At 49.1% G+C, this 23,394-nt stretch overlaps 1 protein-coding gene across 2 annotated transcripts in view; it reads left to right on the forward strand.

Moving 5' to 3' along the window:
* The first annotated feature begins 22,638 nt into the window (after positions 1–22,638).
* Positions 22,639–23,394, forward strand: part of CLCN2 (chloride voltage-gated channel 2) — a 580,205-nt gene continuing 579,449 nt past the window's right edge. The window contains exon 1 of one of the 2 annotated variants that reach the window (XM_085635528.1): positions 22,639–23,257. In XM_085635528.1, the coding sequence (XP_085491654.1) occupies positions 23,207–23,257 (51 nt within the window). In that variant the 5' untranslated portion in view covers positions 22,639–23,206. The remainder of the gene's footprint in view (positions 23,258–23,394) is intronic. The other variant, XM_085635529.1, reaches the window with a different exon arrangement.

A 23,394-nucleotide genomic window follows, 5' to 3' on the forward strand; every position in this document is an offset into this window, starting at 1 on the left:
CTATCACAATGGCCCAGCTATTGGTATTTTGCACAGCCTACAAAATCCCTAGGAGGAAGTGGCTATATCCGATTTGCCGGTTGTTGGGGGTAAATCAGCATGTAGAGGCGTTAAGGATGTTGAGATCAGATACTTGTGAAATCACTGTATGTTGTTTGACAAAGTACCATATACTGTATGGTGTATCAGGAAAAGTTCAACAGCAGGTCAACTGTACAAGGATCATGATAACAACGGCACATCAGGAAATACTGATAAATTTGACAAAACAGGACGCGTATTGTTGTATGCTCATATTCATATCCCATATTGGTTTATCAATGAGTTTTTATTGCAATATTGATATGAATTTTACAAATGTTGTTTTAAACGTTTTAATTACACCTGCAGCCAGATAGAAGGAATTTGTCCCTAATGTTTTAACTGCATTTGTTATTTGTTTTTATCTTTTATCGTTGTAAATAACCGGAATAAAGATTTATGGCTGGCTGAAATTCCAACATCCTACACGTCACCCTATGTGTCACCATCACCTCTGATGCCCCTAAGGATCTGCAAACGTTTGCCAGGGAGTGTATGTAGGTGTGTGTATGTATGCTACTCCAGATAGAGAGAATTTACCTGAGCTGAACATTAGTGATGGGATCTGTTTCAAAATTGTACTTCGGGTAAAGGATTTAAAGGAGAAATGGGAACAAGGTAAAATGTAGGATTTATCATAGAAAGGCTGATTATATTTTGGGGAATTACCTACCGTAGGAGTTTTACGTTATCCAATAAATTGAGACAAGTTTTCGTTAGTTAAAGATTTTACTGTTTGTTGCATCCGCACTTAGAGCAAGTCAAGAACTTTCTGAAGGACATGATCGTTCAAGAAGGTAAGAAATAGTTCTTGCGCTTTCAGGCAACATGTTCGAACACCTTGCGATCATCGCGTGGCGGAGCAGCCATTTTCTCCCCCCATACCCCACTTCATTTACCTCCTGACATTGCTTACCACATCCCCACAACAATGTACATGGCATGATACATTCTTGCAACTGAAGTCTGCCATCAACAGGCAGGTGCCTCCATTGTCCTCACAACAGTTGCAATGTTCCATTATCAGGCTAGAATGTTGCCACATTCCCTCACTGTGTCAACCAGCAGCAGCAGGGGTCTCATGCCAAAGTGAATGGGATACAGCCTCACCGATAGGCTGCAAGCGAGCCAGTAGGAGCCCAAGGGCAGCGGCTGAGTATCGTGTCACCTCTGGTCTTGGTATGGTTTTACTGCCACTGAAGATAAGCGTATCCGTAATAAATAACTTTTACATGTGCGCAGCCTGTCTAAAGGGCCAGTACATGTTGGGCTTTCATCGATTCCTACAGTGGCGACAAGCTAGATGAGGGATTTGTGGACTTGGGCCAGGTCACAAGAAACAAAAAGAACTTGAAATGTATGTGGCTCAACTGTATCTTATCAACTTCAGAGGGATGGGCAGGTGGTTACAACAGGTGACCAATATTCAGAGTAGAGGGTACCGCAAGGTGTGAGAAGGGGTAAGGAAGCTGCTGAATGGAAGAGCTGCTTTTCAGAAGATTAATAGGAGGTGTTGGCAGGTGGAAGTAAGAGGGCTGGAACGCCAGAGAGAAGATCCTGCTGGAAGAAAGAGTCACTTCAGGAAAATGGACATTGCAGTGTCTTGCACCCAATTCCACCGACCAGCGATGACTTCTGGATGCTAGTCGTGAGCCTTTGGCGGGCACTGCAGTCCCAGTTACTCCTGCAACTTATTGTATTTGCATCAGGAGATGGTTGCCAGTTGTGAAGAGGTAATATATAAATGAATCAGTTTGCCCTTGCGGGTCTGAGTAGGTGTGTACGCTGAATGTTTCTGGTGCATTGGGAACCACATGGCTTTGCACAGTTTAAAATGCACTCCACTAGGTGGTCATGATATAAATCTGAAAGTGGAAACAATTGCATTCAGTTGTTGTGCATGTCTGCATGTGGGGGATTGCTATCCTGGGTCTGGCTTGCATCCTGAATGATCACCATGGGAGCCCACTTTTAATAAGCATGAGAGGACCTTAGGACGATGGACTCAGGCTGCAGCCCTGCTCTTGGGCTTATACATGTGATATAAGATCCAGATCTTGCAATGAGATGTATGCATTGACTATATTATAGACCAAGGCCTGTATATGAATGCAGATTCATCAGAGATAGGATGAGGTATTTATGTATGTATGTAGATTAATGAATTTTTAGAGATTGAACCTAGCTACAAAGCAGTAGGTGCTACAAAGAGCTGGGAGTAAAGGTGATGAGTGAAGTGGGGATGAGGGCTTCTCTACGGTCAGGTCAAGGGTCACTGTCAGTTGGGGGTCCTCATCCAGTGGTCTACACCCAGTGCTTAATTTGAGCTGGTGGTTTCCGGTGCTCGGCACCAGCATTGACTTGTCGACACTGGCACTTATGACAGCTTATCATGTGATGGTGCTGTTTATCTGCTTTTTGTGAGGCACACAACAACAATTGTTTAGTAATTCAATATGCATTAAAATGACTGATGCTTCCACCCAAAGCTATAGGAATATCTTGGGCAGCAGGTGTTAGTCATTTTAATGTATATTTAAAGCCTGTTTGTCACACATGTGAGAGTGCAATGGTTACTTCTGTTGGTACATTCACTGGCAGCGTTGGCGGCGGCAACGTGTGGTGCGAACTACAGTGTCATCACCACAAGGGCCCATGCACTTATTTTTTTACAAATTCAGCACTTGCTACATCCGGATGTGAAGCTTCAAAAGGAGGGACTTGAGTTCCAACCTAATAGGCGCCCTGACGATCTATCCAGATTTGCACTGTGAGAGAGTTTTTGGTGCTAGCGGCACAGAAGGGGAAGGGTTGGTGTCTTGTCTCCCCCTCCCTGCCTTGTTTTGCCTTCAGCCTGATGTGGTTACTGCTGTGAGTGTTACATGCCCGCGCTTGCCAGACATGGTGGAGTGCTCAAGCGTACCACTTTGTAGATGATGCAGCATACTTCGAAGGTGATGAGGGCTGGAGGAAGGAGCCAGTTTAGATTTTTGAGGGTGGGTGAAATTATGTCAAGTTTCATGAAGACCGTGAACATTTGGGTAGTGACGTAAATTATGTATTTTGGGGGGGACTGGTGTGATTATGGGATGTCAGCGAACAGGGTGTTGCCTCCGTTTAGGTGAGATTAGCACAGGCAGTGCTTAACTTGAGCCGGTGGTTTCCGGTGCTTGGCACCGGCACTTAATTGTCAGCACCTGCACTTATGCCCGTTTGCCACATGGTGGTGCTGTTAGAGTAATTTAGAGATAAGCACAGTAACAGTTGTTGATTAATTTATTATACATTAAAATGATGAATACTGGTCACCCAAGCCATTTTTATGGCTTTGGGGTTCTGGAACACTGTGAATTGACAGACTTACAGGAGGACAATGGTTAATAGTTGAGTTGGTACTCACATTGGCGGCACTGACAGGGGAAATGGGTGGCGCATGCTGTAGCGGCCTCCTGAAGAAAGCCCAGGCACTCTTCTTTTTTTTTCACAAATTAAGCACTCAGCTTTAATATTTTACCCCTATTCTGAAGTCTGTCCTGGTGCTCCAGTGCTCTTGGTTGGCCTGGACACTGCAAAAGTGGGGTGAGGAACTTCACTTACGTCCAAGCGATGTCAGTGTTGAAGGGGTTAAGCGGCACTGCCTTTATGATGGAGGTTCAGCTGAGCAGGATCTGTGGCCTTCTAGAGATGCTCCGAGTGGTACCATGTTTAATTTTCTACGAATAACTCTTACAGCCATTCTGGCCACGTTGGGGTATGTGTTTTAAAAAACACTTTTTAAAAATTTTACAGCTAACATTATGGGTGCACTTGAAGAATGAAGTTATCGGGGTCTGGTGGCTTAGTGGAATAATGTGTCTACGGCAGGGGCGTGTGTTCGATCTCATGGTCACAGGTTCAAATCCTGGTGGGTCCACTCAGCCTTTCATCCTTCTGAGGTCAAAAAAATCAGTGCCATTGAGTTGGGTAACAATAAACATCTGTTAGTTAGCACCAAGATACCCTTGGGTGATCATGGGCTTTACAAATACATGTTATGTTATAAAACTCTTATGGTAGTAGTTCCACTACTTTAACCCTAGTCATAATTAGTGCATACATACTTTGAACATTAATAGCAAAGGGTCTCCCGTGTTTTGAATATGTGGGAAGTTATTTACTCAAAGAAAATGCTTATACGGTGCAAGTGTTTCCCGAACTGTGTTATTAGCGCAGTTATTTATGTTCTCTGTTAAGTTTTTTGTGGGCCAGGGAGAGTGCCCATTTGGGTTGCATTTAATTATCTTGTGACTTTCGTGTCCGCGTTTGATATAGTCAGTGCTTAGTTTGTAAATTATTAAGTGCCAGGGCTCTGACCAGGAGGCCACTGCAGCTTGCACCACCCATCGCCCTTGTCATCGCTGCCAAAACAACTACTAACCATCTCTCTCGCATTTAAATGCGACAGTTCAGATTATTCCAGGTCCCCAAAGCTAAAGGAATGGCTGGGGAGGCAGGCATTAGCATTTTTAATGTATATTGCATTCCTAAACTACCGTTGTTCTCTTCATCTCTAAATTAGATGAGCAGCGCCACCATGTGGTGAAGTGTTTTGAGTATGGTGTTGACAATTAGGTGCACGTGCCGAGCACCGGAAACCAATTAAGTGCTTAGCACCGGAAAGCCCCGGCTCAAATTAAGCACTGGATATAGTGCAAGTTATTGAAATGTACGTCTGTGCATGGTACCTTTTAATTGTCATTATATGTAAATTCGTACTGCTATTGAAGTAGACAGTGTGATAGAATGATTGGAAGATAGTCATGATATGACATTATGTTGTGTGTGCAGAATTCCCCTTCAAAGTGGGTGAACGAGGGTTCAAAGGATAGCCCCCCACTTCCCTGGCTGCAGGGGTCAAAAGGATACATAGGGGCTAATTATGGGTTGGTTGGAGCAGAGTTACATTGTGGGATTCTTCTGTGTCTGATTCCAAGTGGGTCGGTTTGCCACACCAGGGGGCAAATTTATGAAAAGTGTTGCTTCTCTGGGGGATACCAGCGATGCAACACGTTTCATAGCTCCATCCTTTTGACGCCATAGATGCGCTGTATTGACTGAACGGTGCTCCGTGTCGCAAGGATTTACAGATACGTCAGCATTCTTTAGGTGCAAAATTGGCGCATTGATGGAGTGTGTCTGGAAACAGGCGCAACTCCAGCAATGTGTCACTTCACATGGGGCAAGCCCCATGTGAAAAGGCCAGCGCCACTCCTTACATCTGCTTTTGACGCAGTGGCGTCTCAGAAGTGGCATAGTGAAATTTCACAGATTTCACTGCGCCACCTCTACGAGGCTTTTGCGGGGGAACGCCCACCCTGCATACATTATACCTGGCGCAGGTATAATGTTAACCAGGGGTTTACAAAGTGACGCATCTGCCTAGATGTGTCACTTTGTAAATAGGGTGCAACATGGTGCACTTTTGAAGCCACCACATCGTCACAAACAGTGGTGCAATAGAGGCATAAGGGCTCATACATAAGGTCCCAGATTTCCAGCTGTGTGAGTTCTAGACCCAAATTTTTCTGACTGGTAATTCCGGCTGGGAAGGAGCACGTAGCTGTCAATGCAGCAGCAGTCAATCTAATTTATTTCTGTCTGTGGGACCATACAATGCTTCAACTGGCAGGAAACATCTTCCCTTTTTCACACTAAGGGCCAGATGTAGATAATCCACAAATATCGAAGTCTTAATACCGAATTTTACCGATTCGGTATTAAGAAATCGGTATTTCTTATGTAGCTAATGAATCGGTAAAAAATACAGATTCCTTAATATTCCTTATTACCGAATCGGTAATACCGATTCGGTAATAAGGAATACCTACCCATTCATTCCCATGGGCTTGGAGGCCCATAGGAATTAATGTAAAGCCATTCTGTATTAGCGATTCGGTATTACCGAATTGGTAATACCGGGAGGTATTTCAAGGGTGCCAGGGTGTCCAAAGGACACCCTGTTGCACCCCTGAAATGTGCCTGTGTGCACATGTGGCACACATACATGTCTTAAGGGCATGGATGTGTGCCACATGGCACTTCAAAAAAAATTAAAAACTGAATTTTTAAAGGAATTTGTTAATTACCACCAACTTGAAGTTGGTGGTAATTAACAAATTCTTAAAGTACATAAGCACTCTTTTATGTGCTTTCTACATTGCATTTACCGATTTGGTAAATACCGAATCATCACCTACATTAGGAATGGCTAAATACCGGTCGGTAACCCTGAAATCTACAGAATTTCGGGGTTACCGACCGGTATTTAGCCACCTACATCGGGCCCTTAGTCTCTCCACCACCACTTCTACACACAACGGTCCCTGCACCCATTTACCACCTGCTCAAACGAAAGGTAAATGTAACGTAAACCCAATCAATTTCAGAATTCCCAGTGGTTTTACGACGAGAAATATCCACATGTTAGTTCCCCTTTCCAGATGATTAAACTTGTGACTGCACTGTACTGGGGCAGATTTGCCCCAGAGTAAAATCAAATGACTGACCCCCTTAGTAAAATCGAATGAGATTCCACTCATAATGAGTTCCAAAGGTGGTTATTCAGGGACAGACATATTGGGATCTCTACTGAAAACCAGCTGAGGGCCTACTCCACTCCCCTGCCAGATTTGGAGGTGGGGGAACTGCTGATTGGACACCAGTGGAGTCCGCCAGCAGCCAATAATTGGAGGCGGTCCATCATTTTTTACTCAGATCCTCCACATTTGCTGGATGTGGGAGATTGACCAATTTAGGGCATCCTCCCGATGCAGATTTTTTTCTTCCTGGTTCCACCAGAGGAGACGCAGATGATTCAGGTGTGGAAATCAACAGCAGCCCCAGTCGTAGGAAGAAAACTCCATGAACGCAAGAGACGATTTTTGTTTTGCTGGGTCTAAAAAAACTTAGCTTGTAAGTTCAATTCTGCAAATCACATTACACTGTCTTTGTTTCATGGTTATTATCGAGTTAGTGTGCTATGGGGGTGAAAGGGTTCTTGTTTGATAGAGGACTTGCAAGTATCAGTGGTAAGAAAAATGCGCACCCATGATTGTTTTCTGGTTTTCAGGCGGCATGTTTTCTGATTATCAGAGCAGGTGAAAAAGTCCCTCTCGTGGTAATGGACGTGTGCCCTCTGACCTGAGTGCCCTTACTGTAATGATACCTGGCCCGATGCTGATTTTCATTGTCATTGGCGAACATGGATCATGCGTGTGCGCCATGACATAGACTTGTCTCACATATTGCAGTCTCTTTGGACCAGGAGGGGCGCCCAGAGCCCCCCCTCATAGTGGTGAAAGGAATTAAGCAGCACAAGCGCGTGGTGGCCGCGCACCGTGTAGTGTCAGTGGAAGTGAATAGGCCTTTTAGCCTCTATCACTGTAGTGAGGCCTACAGGCTCAATCACTCAATCAATCATTTGTAGAGCGCACTACATACCCGTGAGGATCTCAAGGCGCTGGGAGGGGGGGACAGGGGGCCACTACTGGTCGAACTGCCAGGTCTTGAGTAGCCTCCTGAAAGTCAGCAGGTCTTGGGTCTGTCACAGGCTCAGTGGGAGGGTGTTCCAGCTCTTGGTGGCGAGGTGGGAATAGGATCTTCCGCCGGTGGATGTTCTACGGATGCAAGGGACGGTGGCGAGTGCGACATCGGCAGAGCGGAGCTGGCGGTTGGGGATGTAGAAGGAAAATCATCTGTTGAGTTAGGCTGGGCCGGTCTTGTGGAGTGCCTTGTGTGCGTGGATGAGGTGCTTGAAGTATATCCTCTTGTTGACGGGGAGCCAGTGCAGGTTTCTCAGGTGGGGGGTGATGTGGCTGTGGCGTGGTATGTCGAGGATCAGTCGTGCAGAGGCGTTTTGGATGCATTGCAGACGTTTGATGAGCTTGGTCGGGGCTCCCACGTAGAGGGCGTTTCCGTAGTCAAGTCTGCTGCTGAAGAGGGCCTGGGTGACTGTTCTTCTTGTGTCTGCCGGGATCCACCTGTAGATCTTGCGGAGGAGACAGCGTTGACTTGCTTGGTCATGGAGAGCGTTGAGTCGAGGATGATTCCCAGGTTGCGTGCGTGTTCTGTGGGTGTCGGGGCTGCCCCCAGTGCCGTCGGCCACCAGGAGTCGTCCCAGGCTGAAGGGTTGGAGCTGAGGATGAGGACCTCCGTCTTGCCCGTGTTCAGCTTCAGTCGGCTGATCTTCATTCAGTCGGCCACGGCCTTCATTCCTTCGTGAAGGTTGCATTTGGCAGTGATGGGGTCCTTGGTGAGGGAGAGGATCAGTTGAGTGTTGTTGGCGTAGGAGATTATGTTGAGGTGCTGCTGTCGGGCGAAGTGTGCGAGCGGGGCCATGTAGATGTTGAACAGTGTCGGGCTGAGGGAAGATCCCTGGGGTACGCCGCAGGTGATCTCGGAGGCTTTGAATCAGAATGGGGGAAGGTGCATGCTCTGGGTTCTGCCAGAGAGGAAGGAGGTGGTCCATTCCAGAGCCTTGTCTCAGATCCCTACGGCGTGGAGGCACACACGTAGTGTGCAGTGGCAGACGGTGTCGAAGGCGGCGGAGAGGTCCAGGAGGATGAGGGTCGCGGTCTCACCGTTGTCCAGCAGGGTCCTGATGTCGTCGGTGGCGGCGATGAGGGCAGTCTTGGTGCTGTGGTTGCTGCGGAACCCTGACTGGGAAGGGTCCAGGATTTTGTTTTCTTCAAGGTATCGGGTTAGCTGTCTGTTGACGATCTTCTCGATGACCTTGGCAGGGAACGGAAGCAGAGAGATTGGCCGGAAGTTCTTGAGGTCTCTAGGATCCGCCTTGGGTGTTTTGAGTAGGGCGTTGATCTCGGCGTGTTTCCAACTCTCTGGGAAGGTCGCGGTCTCGAGGGAGAGATTGATGACGTTGCATAGGTGGGGTGCGATGGAGCTGCTGGCTTTGTTGAAGATGTAATGTGGGAGTGGGTCTGAGGAGGAGCCGGAGTGGACTGTGCTCATGGTCTTGATGGTGTGATCGAGGCTCACGTTGGCCCAGGCTAGCAAGGGGTCGTGGTCGATGGTGTGCGGAGAGTCTGTTGTGTTGATGTCTATTGGGGCTGTCTGGGTGTTGAAGCTGTCGTGGATGTCTGCTATCTTGCGGTGGAAAAAAGTGGCGAGGGAGTCGCAAAGGGCTTGCGACGGCGGGATGTTGTTGGTGTTGGAGCTGGGGTTGGAAAGTTCCTTCACGATGTTGAAGAGCTCCTTGCTATTGTGTGCGTTGTTGTCGAGGCGGTCTTTGAAGGAGGTCCTCTTGGCAGTCCTGATGAGGTGATGGTGGTTGCGGATGGCGTCCTTGTGGGCTGCGTGGCTGTCCGGAGTCTACTCACTGTGCCATTTCTTTGTTAGTTTCCGGCAGGCTCGCTTGGAGGCTAGGAGTTCTGGGGTGAACCAGCTGGCCCTCTTGCTGGTGTCTCTGTAGGAGGGTTTCTTCAGCGGGGCAAGGGTGTTGGCGCAGTTGTCGATCCAGCGTCTGAGGCTGTGGGCAGCGTTGTCGGTGTTGGAGGGTTCGGTGGGTGGGCTGAGAGTGAGGTTTGTGTGTAGCTGGTCTTCGGTGATTTTGCTCCAGCAGCGGGGAGCGATCTGTTGGGTGCGGTGGTGTGTGGTGGGTTTCTGGAAGGTGAAGTGGATGCAGCAGTGGTCGGTCCAGGGGAGTTCGGTGGTGTGGCTGAAGGAGACGTGGGAGCTTGAGGAGAAGACGGGGTCGAGCGTGTGGCCGGCGGAATGGGTAGGCATTGTGACGAGTTGCTTCAGTCCGAGGTTGGTGAGGTTATTGATCAGGGTGGTGGAGTTGCTGTCATTGTTGCTCTCAAGGTGAAATTTCAGGTCCCCAAGGAGGATGTAGTCGGTGGAGGTCAGGGCGTGCGTGCTGATGAAATCGGCGATGGAGTCGCTGAACTGGGGTCGGGGTCTGTAGACGAGGGTGCCTCTGAGGGTGGAGTTGGGGTCTGCGTGGACCTGGAAATGTATGTGTTCGGTGGTGCTGAGAGTGTCGTCGGTGCCTGTCGAGACCCTGATGCTGTTCTTGTGGACGATGGCGATTCCTCCTCTGACTCCGGTTGGGCGGTCTCTGCGGGTGATCTTGTAGCAGTCTGGGATGGCAATGGCGATGTCGGGTGCGGAGGAGTTGTTCATCCAGGTCTGTGTCAGGAAGGCGACGTCCTGGGATGAAGTGTCGAGCAGGTCCCAGAGCTCGACGGCATGTTTGCGTGCAGAGCGGGTGTTCAGTAGGATGCATCGGAGGTGATTGTGGTCGTTCTTGGCGGGTGGTTCGGCGGCTCTGAGGTTGGTGTAGCTGCAGTTCCGGCAGGTGAAGGTACCTGTGGGCATTTTGGCACGGCTTTGAAGCAGGTGTCGGTCCGTACCAAGTTGAGAGCGTGGAGTGTGCTGACATCGTAGCAGCGGCGGTCGTCGTGGCAGGTGCGGGGACCAGGGGTTCTGGCGCTGGGCGCGGTTCAGGCAAAGACGGGCGCAGACAGACTTGCCTTAGGCGCGCCAGCGGCGCGGCCGCACAGCGGCTGCCATATATGGGGGGGTGGGAAGGAGGAGCAGCTGGGAGGCAGGGCAGGGGCAGCGAATGAGCGGTCAGGGGGCGGGGACGCAGGGGACGCAGCAGCTGGAGCGGGAGCGGTGAGGGGCAGCGAGGGAACAGAAGGCAAGCAGGCACAGAATTACGGGGCAACGAAGGGAACAGAGGCAAAAAACGGGCACAAAATTACGGGGCAACGAAGGGAACAGAGGCAAAAACGGGAAGAGAAACACGGGGACAGCGAGGGGAACAGAAGGAAAGGAGGGCACAGAACAAGTACAGGCACCGGGGGAAGACAGACAACAGCAGTCACAGACACCAAATAGCAATAGAGGCAATGCAGTACGATACAGATGGTGATACAAACCTAGCAGCGGCAGCTGGGGCAAGGACACACAGGGGATGCTGTGCGGAGGGGGAGCGACCTATCTAGCAGGGTCAAGGGTTGCTCCCCACTCATTTAAAGTTCTGATGACGTGTGCTTGTAGTGTAGTGAGGAATGAGGATGTGGCTGCTGCATCGATCGGGTCATTGCCCATGTGCAGGAAAAAGTTGTCGACCCCCATGTGCCAGAGGAGAGCCACAGTGAAGTGAGCTGTGACTAGCGCTACACCGATCGGGTCATCGCTCGCGTCTAGGCTGTGAGTCAGCAAACGTGTATTCCAGGTGAAGAGTGCTGCCTTGCCAATCGGGCCATTTATGTGCAGAACAAGTTGGCAACCCCGTGTGCCAGGTGGGGCTGCCATGCTGTGCCGATCGGGCTGTAGCCCGCATGCAGAGCTATGTGTTTGCGAATGTTGTATTTTACTTTGTGTTTGTACATAAATACTCCTTTTTTCATGAAAGCAAGTGTTTGACTGGACAATCATTTATTGCTGCAGCAGAACGTAGGTTTGTGAGCCTGTGTTCACACCCTTATGTCTACCTCCCCCCCCCCCCCCAGAAGCTTTGGACTGCTCGACCCGCGCTACCACTGAGAGTCAAGTGCTCAAGGGGGACCTGGCCCAGTTTCCCAGGCTCACTAGTAGGTCGAGCCCCAGGACATCAGGAGTAAAGGGCCTCAAGCACCTCGGTTGGTCCCCATAGCTCCTGCTTACCCTGTGGCCCTTTGAAAGGGGTTCTGACAAATAGGTATCATGGTCCATGGTAGGACGATCACCTGTTGATGCAGGGTGAAGGCTAAACCCGTTGTGGTGTGCACCTGTTGAGGTCAAAGAGAGGATCTGTTTTCTATCTTTCAAATTTCTCATTTCAGTGTTGTTTTTTGTCTTTACTCACTCATCCATCGGTTGCTGTACGAGTGTGTGTTTGCGCGTGTGTGTTTGATCCTGTAAACATGCTTGTTTGGAGTATTGGATGGGGGTAAGCAGCTGGACCTCTTGCCCCTATAGATTTTAACGCTGTGCCCTCCTGTTACAATATTTTATAAATATAAATCAGACGGCTGATGTTTTGCTTCAAGATGCAGCTAAGGCGGCAATACCCCTAGGTGGCGCCATTTCCCCATAGTACATTCCTTCTTCATTCCCAGCTGGTCCCTCAATCCAGCATCAAAGAGAGACCCCACAATATTTTCGTCCTTCGGACCCACAAAAACGTGTGACATGCCTGTTTGCAGCCTGTGATGTTTCACAGCTGTCATCTGGTGGGTCCAAGTGGGGCAGAGCTTCTGTGGTTAGGGAAGATATTGTGTCTTGTGTGTTTGTGATCGGGTGTGGGGATGTGGATGTTCGCCTGTTCCCTGCTTGACGTTCCTCATTAAGGACTAGGGTGTGTCCTGTTCTGTGTGCTGTCTTCCTGTTTCAGCCTGTCACTGGTTCTTCTGATGCAAAGCGGGACTTGTGTGTCTGTGATGCACAGCTGGTGCCTTTTAGGTGCAGCCACAAGTCTAACATCAGGAACAAGTGGTGGGTGAGTTCCTTATAATGATGACGATTTACACTCACTCCTGTGTCCATGAGGCCAAGGACTCCCAGAGTTCACCTGGCACTAATCGCCCTCCACACCAGCATGACAGGAGCGATAGCACGCACAAACTGGACGCAAATATTGTTAGGGCAGATTACAACTCATTTTTTTACGTGTAGGAGTAACTGAGTGCAATGCAGGGCCGCACCGCGGCGGAAGAGTTATTGGTTCACGGGCGGTTTTTGTTGCTGTACTTTACGCACATGTCTACATACCCCTTCATAGCGCCTTGTGGATGTGGCCTTAGGGAGTCTATAGGCGACGGATGCCTGTGGCCGAGTTTTACGTCATCATTGGTCCTGATGGGACTTTACTTCTATTCAAGACAGGGGTGACTGGATTAACCAACCTGCACTTTGAAGCTTCCTGACACCGACTCTCCAGCTCCTGCGCCAGGCTCCGGGTTGGATGGGACACTGACCACCCATCCAGGGTGACACAGGCTTTCTGCCTCCTTCTGAAACACCACCCTTGCTCAAAAGTAATCAAGAATGTGAACGATGAATGTCGACACCATTTACAATTTAAAAGCTCTCACTCTCTCTCTACCTCGCTTCTCTCTCTCTCTCTCTCCCCTTCTCTCTTTCTTTCTCTCTCTCTCTCCCCTCTCTCTTTCTCTCTCTCTCTCTCCCTCGCTCCCTCTCTTCTCTCTTCTCTCTCTCCCCTCTCTCTTTCTCTCTCTCTCCCTCTCTTCTCTCTCTCTTTCTCTCTCTCTCTCTCTCTCTCTCTCTCTCCCCTCTCTCTTTCTCTCTCTCTCTCGCTCCCTCTCTTCTCTCTCTCCCCTCTCTCTTTCTCTCTCTCTCCTTCTCTTCTCTCTCTCTCTCACACACACACTTTCTCCTTCTCTTCTCTCTCTCTCTCTCTTCTTCTCCCTCTGTCTCTATCTCCACCCGACCCACCCCCCGCATGATGTTTCATCTGCCAGCATTTGGACGAGCAAACCAGAAACCATGATCAGCCCCGGCAAAAATGTTCAAACATGAACCACATTCCACCAATCACCTTGCAAGTGAGTGTAACAAAGAAATCCATCCTACTTCAAACGGCATGCCGCAGGTGGGGAGGGGCTGTTTTCTACCCCAAAGTAACATTCTACAACAAGCATTAGCAAAGCCAGTAATCCTCACATTTCAAGTGTGCGTGCAGAGCGACTGGCTTGCCAATGTTTGTTTGTTTGGCATACTTTGTAGCCAAAACAATTCAAACAACAAAACCCATGGAACTGCATATGCTTGAAAGGGTAGCAGCAATATTGGACATTTTTATCCAACAATTCCAACATGGCTGCCGATGCAGCTGCATGCCTGTGCGTGCGGTGGCGGCAATCTTGGAATTATTTGTTATAATCGTTAAAAACATACCACAAATGTATTCATACGCCTGGACGTGTATCCGCAGCTATCTTGGATTTTTTTTCAAGCTATATAAAAAAAATTCACGGTGGCTACTGGTGCTTGCTCATGAGTTCACGTTTCTGCTCCAGCAGAGGGGCCATCTTGTCCTTTTTTGTTATACTTTGTTATTAATTTACCATTCCAAGATGGCCTCAGCCATTTTGTGATATTAAATTAATAAATAAAACGTGTGTGGGGATGCTGCACCCTTAGACAATGTGTGAGGCTGCAGCAGTGTGTACCTGCCAGACCGTGGCAAAAAAATTTAAAGAAAAAAGGAAGGGGGGGGGGGGGGCCTTGTTGGCACGCAGAAAGGGGATGTGGTGGTGTGCATTTAATGGGGAAACAGTGGACTGGGGAGAAAGTGAAAAGACACATGAGTTCCCTTGGAGTGTCAAAATAAAAATGAAGCAAGCATTGGCAAAGCCAATACGTCTCGCTTATGTGAGATCTACTGGCTTTGTTTGAGTGGCTTGGAGTAGCATGGCATGGAATGGCATTGTGTAGCGTGGAGTGGCACTGCGTGGTGTGGCATTTTGTGGTATGGAGTGGAATCATGTGGAGTGGTATTGTGTGGGGAGGAGTGGCATTGTGTGGGGTGAGGTGGAGTGGAGTTGAGTAGAGTGACTGTGTGGTGAGGAGTAGAGTAGCATTTTATGGAGTGGGGTAGAATGACATTTTGTGGTGTGGAGTGGAGTGTCATCATGTGGCGTGCAGTGGCATCATGTGGAGTGAAGGGAAATGGAACGGAGCAGAATGGAGTGCAGTGGAGTGGCATCATGTGGAGTGGGGGGGAGTGGCATTGAGGGGAGTGGAGGGGAGTAGAGTTGCATTATGTGGGGTAGAGTGGTATTCAGTGGACTGGAGTAGAGTGGAGTAGAGTACTGTTGTGTGGCGTAGAGTGGAGCGGAATGGCACTGTGTCGCGTGAAGTGGAGTGGAATGGAGTGACATTGTATGGTGTCAAGTGGAGTGGCATTGTGTGATGTGGAATGGAGGGGAATGTCATTGTGTGGCATAGAGTGAAGTGACATTGAGTTGCGTGGAGTGGATTGGCACTATGTGGCATGGAGTGGAATGAAGTTGAATTGTGTGATGTTGAGGGGAGTGGCATTCAGTGGAGTGTCATTGTATGGTGTGGAGTGGCATTGAGTGTCATGGAATGGAGTGGTATTGAATGGAGTAGAGTGGCATTTCGCGGTGTGGAGTGGCATTGAGTGATGTGGAGTGACATTGAGTGGCGTGGAGTGGTATTGCATGAAGTGGAGTGGCATTGTGTAGCGTGGAGTGGAGTGGCATCCTGTGATATTGTGTAGAGTGGAGTGGCATTGTGGGACATGGAAGGTTGTCAAAACACAGGGAGGGCCAGAGGAGGTTTAGAGACCTTCAGGGGTTGACCCCCCTACTCAGAAACCAACAACATAAAAGAAAATCTCCTGGGTCTAAAGAAGAGGAAGAGTACTACTGGAGTGTCCCTTTTAAAGAATCGTTTTCCTCACCTACACGAAGGTGGCATGCTTCATCATAGGGTAAGCGCCTCGCATTATCAATCTAGTCATAATGCGGGATACAACTCCCTCTCTGAGAGGGAGGAGCTTAGGGATGTTTTATGGTAGAAAGGGCTATACTAAATACCTTAGATGAGCTGAGTGTGATGAGGGGTGCAGAGCAAAGTGAGTGTGAAGTAAAACTAGCTCTAGGGTATGCAATAGACTTTATTGGGGTGCCCCTGGACCAGGATTAAAAGCCAAGCCATAACAGGAGGGAATTCAACCTGCCATGGAGAGAAAAATAAGTCCACATGTTTCAGCCTAATACCCTCAAAGGAGGTGTGGCGGCCTTCTTCAGGATCATATGGAAGCTACTGCAAGGTAAACAACGGTGATAGAAAACAAAAAGCAAATTTGCCAGATAGGGAGGAGCCGACCTGACTGTCTGGCAGATCTGTGCATGGTCCAGCTGATGAATGGTCATTGTGGAGCAAGCTGAGCTGTCCAGAGGCCACAAGGAGAGCTCAGATCCTGGGTCCCCACCCTTCGACTGGCCAGGAACAAGAAGTGAGACAGAGATCTACCACTATGCCAGGCCCAGCGGCTGAAGTTGTGCTTCTCAGGCCACCATTTTTAGAGTAGCGGTGGGTCTCCACCTCTATGTTACAGATCCCAGGGAGAAATGATGAAGCATTTGGATCCAATGAATGACCCCTACTTCCAGGACTGTCCCTATTACTGGAAAACAGGGTCGGACTGGGACAAAAAATAGTCCCAAGCACCAAAATAAAAGTGGCCCCCATTAGTGAAGCAAATAGCGAAACAAAAAGCGGTAATATCAGGGAAATCAACAAGGAAAACCGACTCACCTGGCCATTAAACCGGCCCACAACTGCTTAAAACAACAGCCCACACACTGATCTGTCAGACCCATCCATTGGGCACTGCCTGATTGCCCCATAGTGCTACACAAACAAATGATGGATGGAATGCTGAATAAATCATACATTCACCCCCAGTCAAGAGATCTGGGTTAAATCTATCATTCTTTTGATCACTATGTCACCCCAGTTTAGACCCAGCCATATGCAAATCAGTCTTGACTCGGCTCCTCGTGGGAACAGTCCAGTCCGAACTGTTGAGCCATGTCCTCCCTGGACCAGAAACAAGCATCCAAGGATCGGTTCCGGGGTATCACCCCTCATCAGCCAGGCTAGCTTGAATCCAGTGGCAAAGTGAGCAAGGGACCCACATCTGGGCATACCCATCCCACTTAAGGCGAAAAGTTCTACACAAACAAATTGGCCCTTCTGAAAAAATGCGACTATCACTAGCCAGTTTAATGACAAAGGCCCCTAAATGTTGGTACCCTAAGGGAATGCTATGGTGGGGTCTGACCCATTGCTACATCTGCCCCCTCCGTTCAGAACAGTGAGGCCAACTGGGGCATTAATTGGTCTGGAACGAGACTAGGTCCTGATTGAACACCCACCATCGATCCCGAGTAACGCTCTGGAACTGGACACCTTCAAATCTCCATTCACTTAACTCAGGTGGGACCGTTGCTGTTTGCGTGGTTGGTTTTTGGGTACAAAAAATCTGTGACAGTTTATAATGGAAACTCAGCCGCTGAGCCTTCATCCCACTGAGTTGTCCGGCCGTGCACTCAGAGCCAGAGACCATGGATAAAGAGGATGCCCAGGCTTTCAAAACAATACGGCTACACTGTATACCTGTGACCGCTCAGTTCCATTGGCTACAGTATCATAGCAAGGATGCCATGGGCCCCGGTGCACGCATTGAAAATGGCCCCTTTGACTGCTACTGGGGTAGTCAAATACAGCAATTATCAGGGTTCAATAGGTCCCTCAGGGATTTGGTCCCTGGTGCAACTGCACCTGCTGCACCAGTGGTAGTTACGCCTCTGATTAACTGAGAGAATGTTTCTAAACTGAGCTGGGTGTTGATTTTTTACGAAGATCGGCCTCATAGAATAGCATTGGCTTTACGGCCGATGTGGCTGAGAATCTGTGACCAGAGTGTAAACATAATAAATGTTTGGGATCGTATCGCGTCCCTGACGCTGCTATCACCTACTGCTTATCACTGGGGCGTAAAATGGTGGGACGCTGCTAAATACGAGACACGGCAGGGGACACGAGGAAGAGGAAGAAAGGCAGGGGCAGATTGTTGGGCGTTGGAAGGGCAGTTCAGGGGTTATAAGGTGCAAAGAAGAGAACTTAACCTAAATAGTGTCCTCCCTTATAAATCAATGTGATGAGGAGAAAAAAGATACACCTATACTCCACCGCCCTTAGAGGTGGGAAAGGGGTGGGAACACTTTTTTTTATATATAATATAATATTTAAAAAAACATCCTTTTCCCACCTCTAAGTGCGGTGGAGTATAGGTGTATCTTTTTCTCCTCATCACATTGGTTGGGAGGCAGGGGCGTAACACAGACCCCCGCATCCCCCGCATCCCCCGCAGTGTGGGGCGCCCCCAAGCTCCAGGGGCCCCCCTCAGCACTGCACTTTGGCCGGGGAGCTCCTGATAGAGTCCGGAGGGGGACCCGCCACGTATGTTGCAGGGGGGCCCCCTCAATTATCGTTACGCCACTGAAGGGAGGATTCTATTTAGGTTACGGTCGTTGCACCGGGAGTATGTATCCCCTTTCTTTTCAGCCTTGAAAGGATCGCTCTACCCTCTTTGGGGTCTGGAGTTGCGCTCCAGACCCCACTTGGTAAAGGTAAAGATGGAAAGACCCAAACTCTTCTTAAAGCTCAGTCGTGATAAAAACCGAATTCCTTGTGAAGTGCACAGAAAGGGCCATAGGGTGATTAAGAGAAGTGCAGAGAGCATGGAGCGAAGGGGCATGCCTTCAGAGGACATTTCAGGGTGTTACACCCCCAATGTATTTTCTGGAAAATAGCTGGAAACAGGTGCTTTAAGTCAGGTATGGTGAGGTGTCTGTTGGATTTCACAAGGAATTACATAAACACAGACAAAAATGCACACACGCTCTTTACCTCCCTGCTTTGAAAGTCTTCAAAAATGTTGGTTATTTTACAAAATATTGTGTTTTCTCTCACTTAGGGCCGTATGTATCAAAGGTTTTTTCCCATTCTGTGTCTATGGGAAAATGTGTTCATACATATGGCCCTTAGTCCCCCTACCAATCCGCAATTGTTTCCCTTTCCACCAGTGGCGTAGCTAGGGGGGGCCGTGGGGTCGGTCCGCCCCAGGCGGCACTATTTTGGGGGAGGACAAAGGCATTCAGATAAGGCTCTGCTTGCTTTCGTGGACGTTCGTGGACGGGCAGAGAAGGAATAGGGCTCGGGCAATGTCCTCTTCTTTTTTGTGCTGGCAGCTGCCACCCCCCCCCTCTCTTCCTATTATTCCCTCTCTTTCTCTCTTGCTCCTCACTTACTGTGACTTGAAGAAACGGTTCACAACCTCTTTCCTTCTTTCATTTAGTTGCTTCCCTGTGAAATGGATCCAAAAAAGAAAAACACTCTTGCGAGAAATGCCCTTTTTCTGACATTTTTCTATTCTAAAGTGCAGTGGGATGGAGAGAAATAGAGGTTTTAAATATGAAAAATAAATACATAACTAAATAAAGCAAGACAGAGTGGTTGCAAAGTGGCCAGATTGGTTTTATTCACATCCAAACACATCAGCCTCACTTTACAGACTTTGCCAGTGAAGCGCTACTTGTGTTTTCTCGTCTTTCTTTGAGCAGCATTGTTGTTCCCAGGTGGGAAAGTGTACCATTCCTGGAGGTACTGCAATACCTGGTTGATGGGTGGATTGGAAAACAAAATGTGTACCATGGCTCTGTTTATGGATGTGGTCTTTTTAAACCATCCTGCTTACGTTTTGTAAGGATATAAGCAATGGACATTGAAACGGTTCCCTTCAGGGCCCTCTTGTCATGTCCTTAACTTTTCAGGTAAAACCACTTGCTGATTTCTGAATAGTGAGTGAGAGTTCATAAGGTAACCATTTTGTTTCTGCTTACATTTCAAATGCTTTACTTAATCCTGCATTCCCTATGAGTGTTTGCTTTTATTTATTTTTTAGGCAGGATATTACTCTTATCAAGTGCATAATTTGAATTGAGCCACATCCAAGTGTTTATAGCGGGCACAATTAGGTTATAGCTGAAGGCAGTGCGAGTTTCTCTCAGTGGGGAAGTATGGTGTTTAGTGGGGGAGAGGATGTGGCACTATGGCCAGAGCTGTCGAATTTGGAACTGGGGAACCGGGTTCAGCCTTCATGACCAGTCCACCAGACCACTCTACTGAGGGAGCACATTCCCATGCTAGACCTTAGAGGGCCCCACTAGACCTTAGAAGGCTTGATGTCTTAGCACAAGCAGGTGTACCCTAGTGGTGTCAATTGTGTGTTAACCTTGAAGCCCTGTCCACCACAATCCATACTGAAGTTCATCTCCAGTCTTGCGGACAGGCCTACGAAGCAGCACACCCTAGAGCAACAGTGATCCAGTCGCTCTGACTCTCTCACTGAGGTCACATGAACCTTGAGCAGGTTAGGGCGCAAATCGTGTGACCACACTGGGTACCTATTTGGAGTTAGTGCGTAGTGTTTGCAAGTATATTATGGTTTTTAAAAAACTTGCTGCCTCTTTCCTGGCCTCCAGCAATTTTCAGAAACAATAAAAATGTCATGATAACTTTGTGATTAATGTTCTTCCTAGAGAGAGATCGGAGTTTTGTCTAGTGGAAGGGTTGACTCCTGGAATGGTAGCACAGAGGGTTAATGTGCCTGCTGCAAAAAACATGTACAATGCAGATCACAAAGTGCACTGCTTTAATGGGGGGACCATGATGAATGGTCATTTAATGTCAGCTGTAGATGATGGATCCCTGAACAGTGTCATGTATGTGCATGTTTGCATTGTGCTGAGGGGATTACCAGGTAATTATTCACGCAGCTCTCCGATTGATGTCACATGCGGTTTTTCTGAGTCCCCAGATAGATCATGCAGTCTGTGTGTTCTCTTTTGTACTGCCAGTCACTGCCAGCCACCGGTGTATTCAACTGTGTAGCCTTGGACCGTGTCATGTATGTGCATGTAACTTGCATGATCGAGGTAACTATTAGCGGCGATACTACGTGTCTCTCGGACCTCTTTCAAGTGCTCGCTGTCCTTTTTCCCCAGCAACCCCCCCTCCCCAGGGGCGGCAATCTGAGGGATAGCCCCGGGCGCCACAAGCTCTAGCTACGCCTCTGCTTTCCACTGCCTCTTTAGCCCCTCTCATGTGCCCTGCTTGTTGTATCTGGCATTTTAACATTATATGCCAGCCTGATTGTTTGAAAATCTGAAGCTCGCACCCCCCTAATGTTACTGACCAAGCTACGCCCCTGATGAAGCAATGCAGAGTTGCCACGTTTCACAGGTCTATGCCTGACTATTTAGGCCTGTCCAGGTTTTTTCTCAGAATTCTGGGACTGGTAGTTCAGTTTAACCCAGTCTAAAACAAGGACTACCAGTCCCAGAACTGTAAGATAAAACAGGGACTGGCGTACCTAGTCGCGCACGGACCTGGAAACTTGGCAGTTATGGAGGTGCGGAGTGGTGCGGTAGAGATAGGCACAGCAAGGGCGATTTGAGGGGCAGTATCTAAAAGGGCAGAACAATGAGTTAGGGGGTGGGCAGATGTATGAAGTGCTGGTGCTAGCATAAATGCTATGGTAGTCACAGAAACGGAGATGTTTTAAGGCCTTGGCAAAATGAGCTTTGTCCTATGGGCCCCGGCCTTTCAGACGAATATATGACGTTACTTCGCATGCGTTTAGTACGCATGCCATTACTACGCGGTCGTTAGTAAGACCGCGTTTTTAGTTCGCATACCTTTCCTACGCAATTCGGAACAACGACTTGAGGAGCGGGTGCGCTGGATGTTGGAATAGTATAATTTACTATTCCAACTCCAGTCTATGCGGACACTAGGGAAGGTGTTGGTTTTTAAATCCAACACCTTCCCCCCCCTAACGCAAGTCGCTGTTCCGACTTGCTTAGGAAAGGTATGCGAACTAAAAACGTGTGCGTACTAACGTCCGCGTAGTAATGGCATGCGAAGTAACGCATGCTAAGTAAACGCCGTTTACCTTTCAGACGGGCCCCATGAAAGATCGGGCTCTGTTCCCCACACAGTTCTGCCCTGATGACCTTGAATAATTCCTAAACATAGATTGCTGTAAATACCATTGTCCTTTAATTTATTTCTAATGTGGAACATGTGTGAAGGTCTATTACAGACACTTAGAAGAGAAGGGTTGTGTTTATGTTTTTCAACATCAAGCAAAATCCATTCAAAAGTTCTTTTTAGGTCACCACAAGACCTCACACATGAAAAAGGGCAGTGGGTCGAAGAGATTATTCGCACTAATGTCCGTCAGCTGCCGCTATATTACAATATTGAAAACACACAGCACTATCCCCGAATATTAGATGAAAACACATTTAGGGTTTGGACCAGGGTGCCCGTGCAGTGTCAGTGACCTGACCAAAGAGGGCATGCAAGAGCTGAAACAGGATCATAAATTCGAAGCTGTTCCACAGGGGGCCCCCAAAATATGTTTGGTCCAGGGCCCTCAAAACCCTTTAGATGTCCTTCAGTTTTATGTAGTGCAAACTCGATCCAAAGGTATCAGAGCGCTTTACATGAGCACCAGTTGCATTACAGACGGACACATTCATTCCTATTTATTTAAGGCACGGGGAGATTAAGTGATTTGTCCGGAATCACAGGATGTTTGAGCCTCCCGCCAGACTCGAACCTGGTTCCCGAGCTTAGAAGTCGGCCGCTGTAGCCGTTAAACCGCATCCCGTGAAGCAGTTCTAAGTTTTCTTTCCATTTTCAATGTGGTAGTTGTAGTTTTGTGTGCTCTGACTTAACTTTAGGACTACAAGTGCTAGAATGCTTTGAAAAAAATAAACAGAAGTTCCTTGGCCGTGGGTCATGGAAAGTGAAAGTTCTGGGTGACAGTGTGACAGCCCAGGAGGGGCTGTCACGCGGTTCTGCGCATGCCATGTGTGACACTTTGCCCCAGACCTGGGTTTTAGAGCACAGCACGGTGCATGCTGGGATTACCTGCTGATATGTGCACTGAGCCAAAGGCGAAAGGACAAGTCCCAGAATGCCTCGTTCCGGTGGCTTAAAGGCCAGGCTGGCTGCGGTGGCACGCATGGCATGGGGCACTTGACATCTGGGACAGGGTGCAGAGGTGTGCTGGGGGAGGGCCGAAGAGGGGGGCGGGACCCCTGGGAGGGGCAGAAGCACTGTGCCCAGCACAGCTGGGAGGTCCCGGGGCGGTGCTGCCCGGCCCCGGAGTCCCGCAGGCAGTAGAGAGTTGGATCCGGGAGCGGGAGAGAGGGAGCCGGGCAGAGAGCGGACGGGAGGTGGGGACAGGGAGACCGGGGAAGGAGGAGAGCCGCTGCTCCCGGAGCGAGAGGCTGGGCCTGGGCAGGACGGGAGCTGCAGCCGCCGGAGAGGGATCTTGAGCCGGCGGAGGTGGACAGGCTGAGCACAGACAGAAGGAGCCGGACAGCACCGAGGACAGAGAGGTGCCCGACACCCGGGAGAAGCACCGGGAGCCAGGGGTAGAGCCGGGACCCTCCCGGGCAGCATCACACCGAGCCAGGAGAGCACCGAGCCGGGCGCACAGCTCGACATGTCCGGGGACGGGATGGAGCCGCGGGCGCTGCAGTACCAGCAGACCCTGGTAAGAGACCCCCCAGCGCGGCACCCCTAAGACCAGCGCTGCTCGCACTTCTGCTGTTCGGGGACCCCAAATCAGCACTTCACACACGTCTACTGGCAGAACCCGAAATTTATTAGCATCTGGTGCACGTCCGCTGT

This window comes from Triturus cristatus, chromosome 11 (assembly GCF_964204655.1).
Source record: "Triturus cristatus chromosome 11, aTriCri1.1, whole genome shotgun sequence".
Lineage (NCBI taxonomy): Eukaryota > Metazoa > Chordata > Amphibia > Caudata > Salamandridae > Triturus > Triturus cristatus.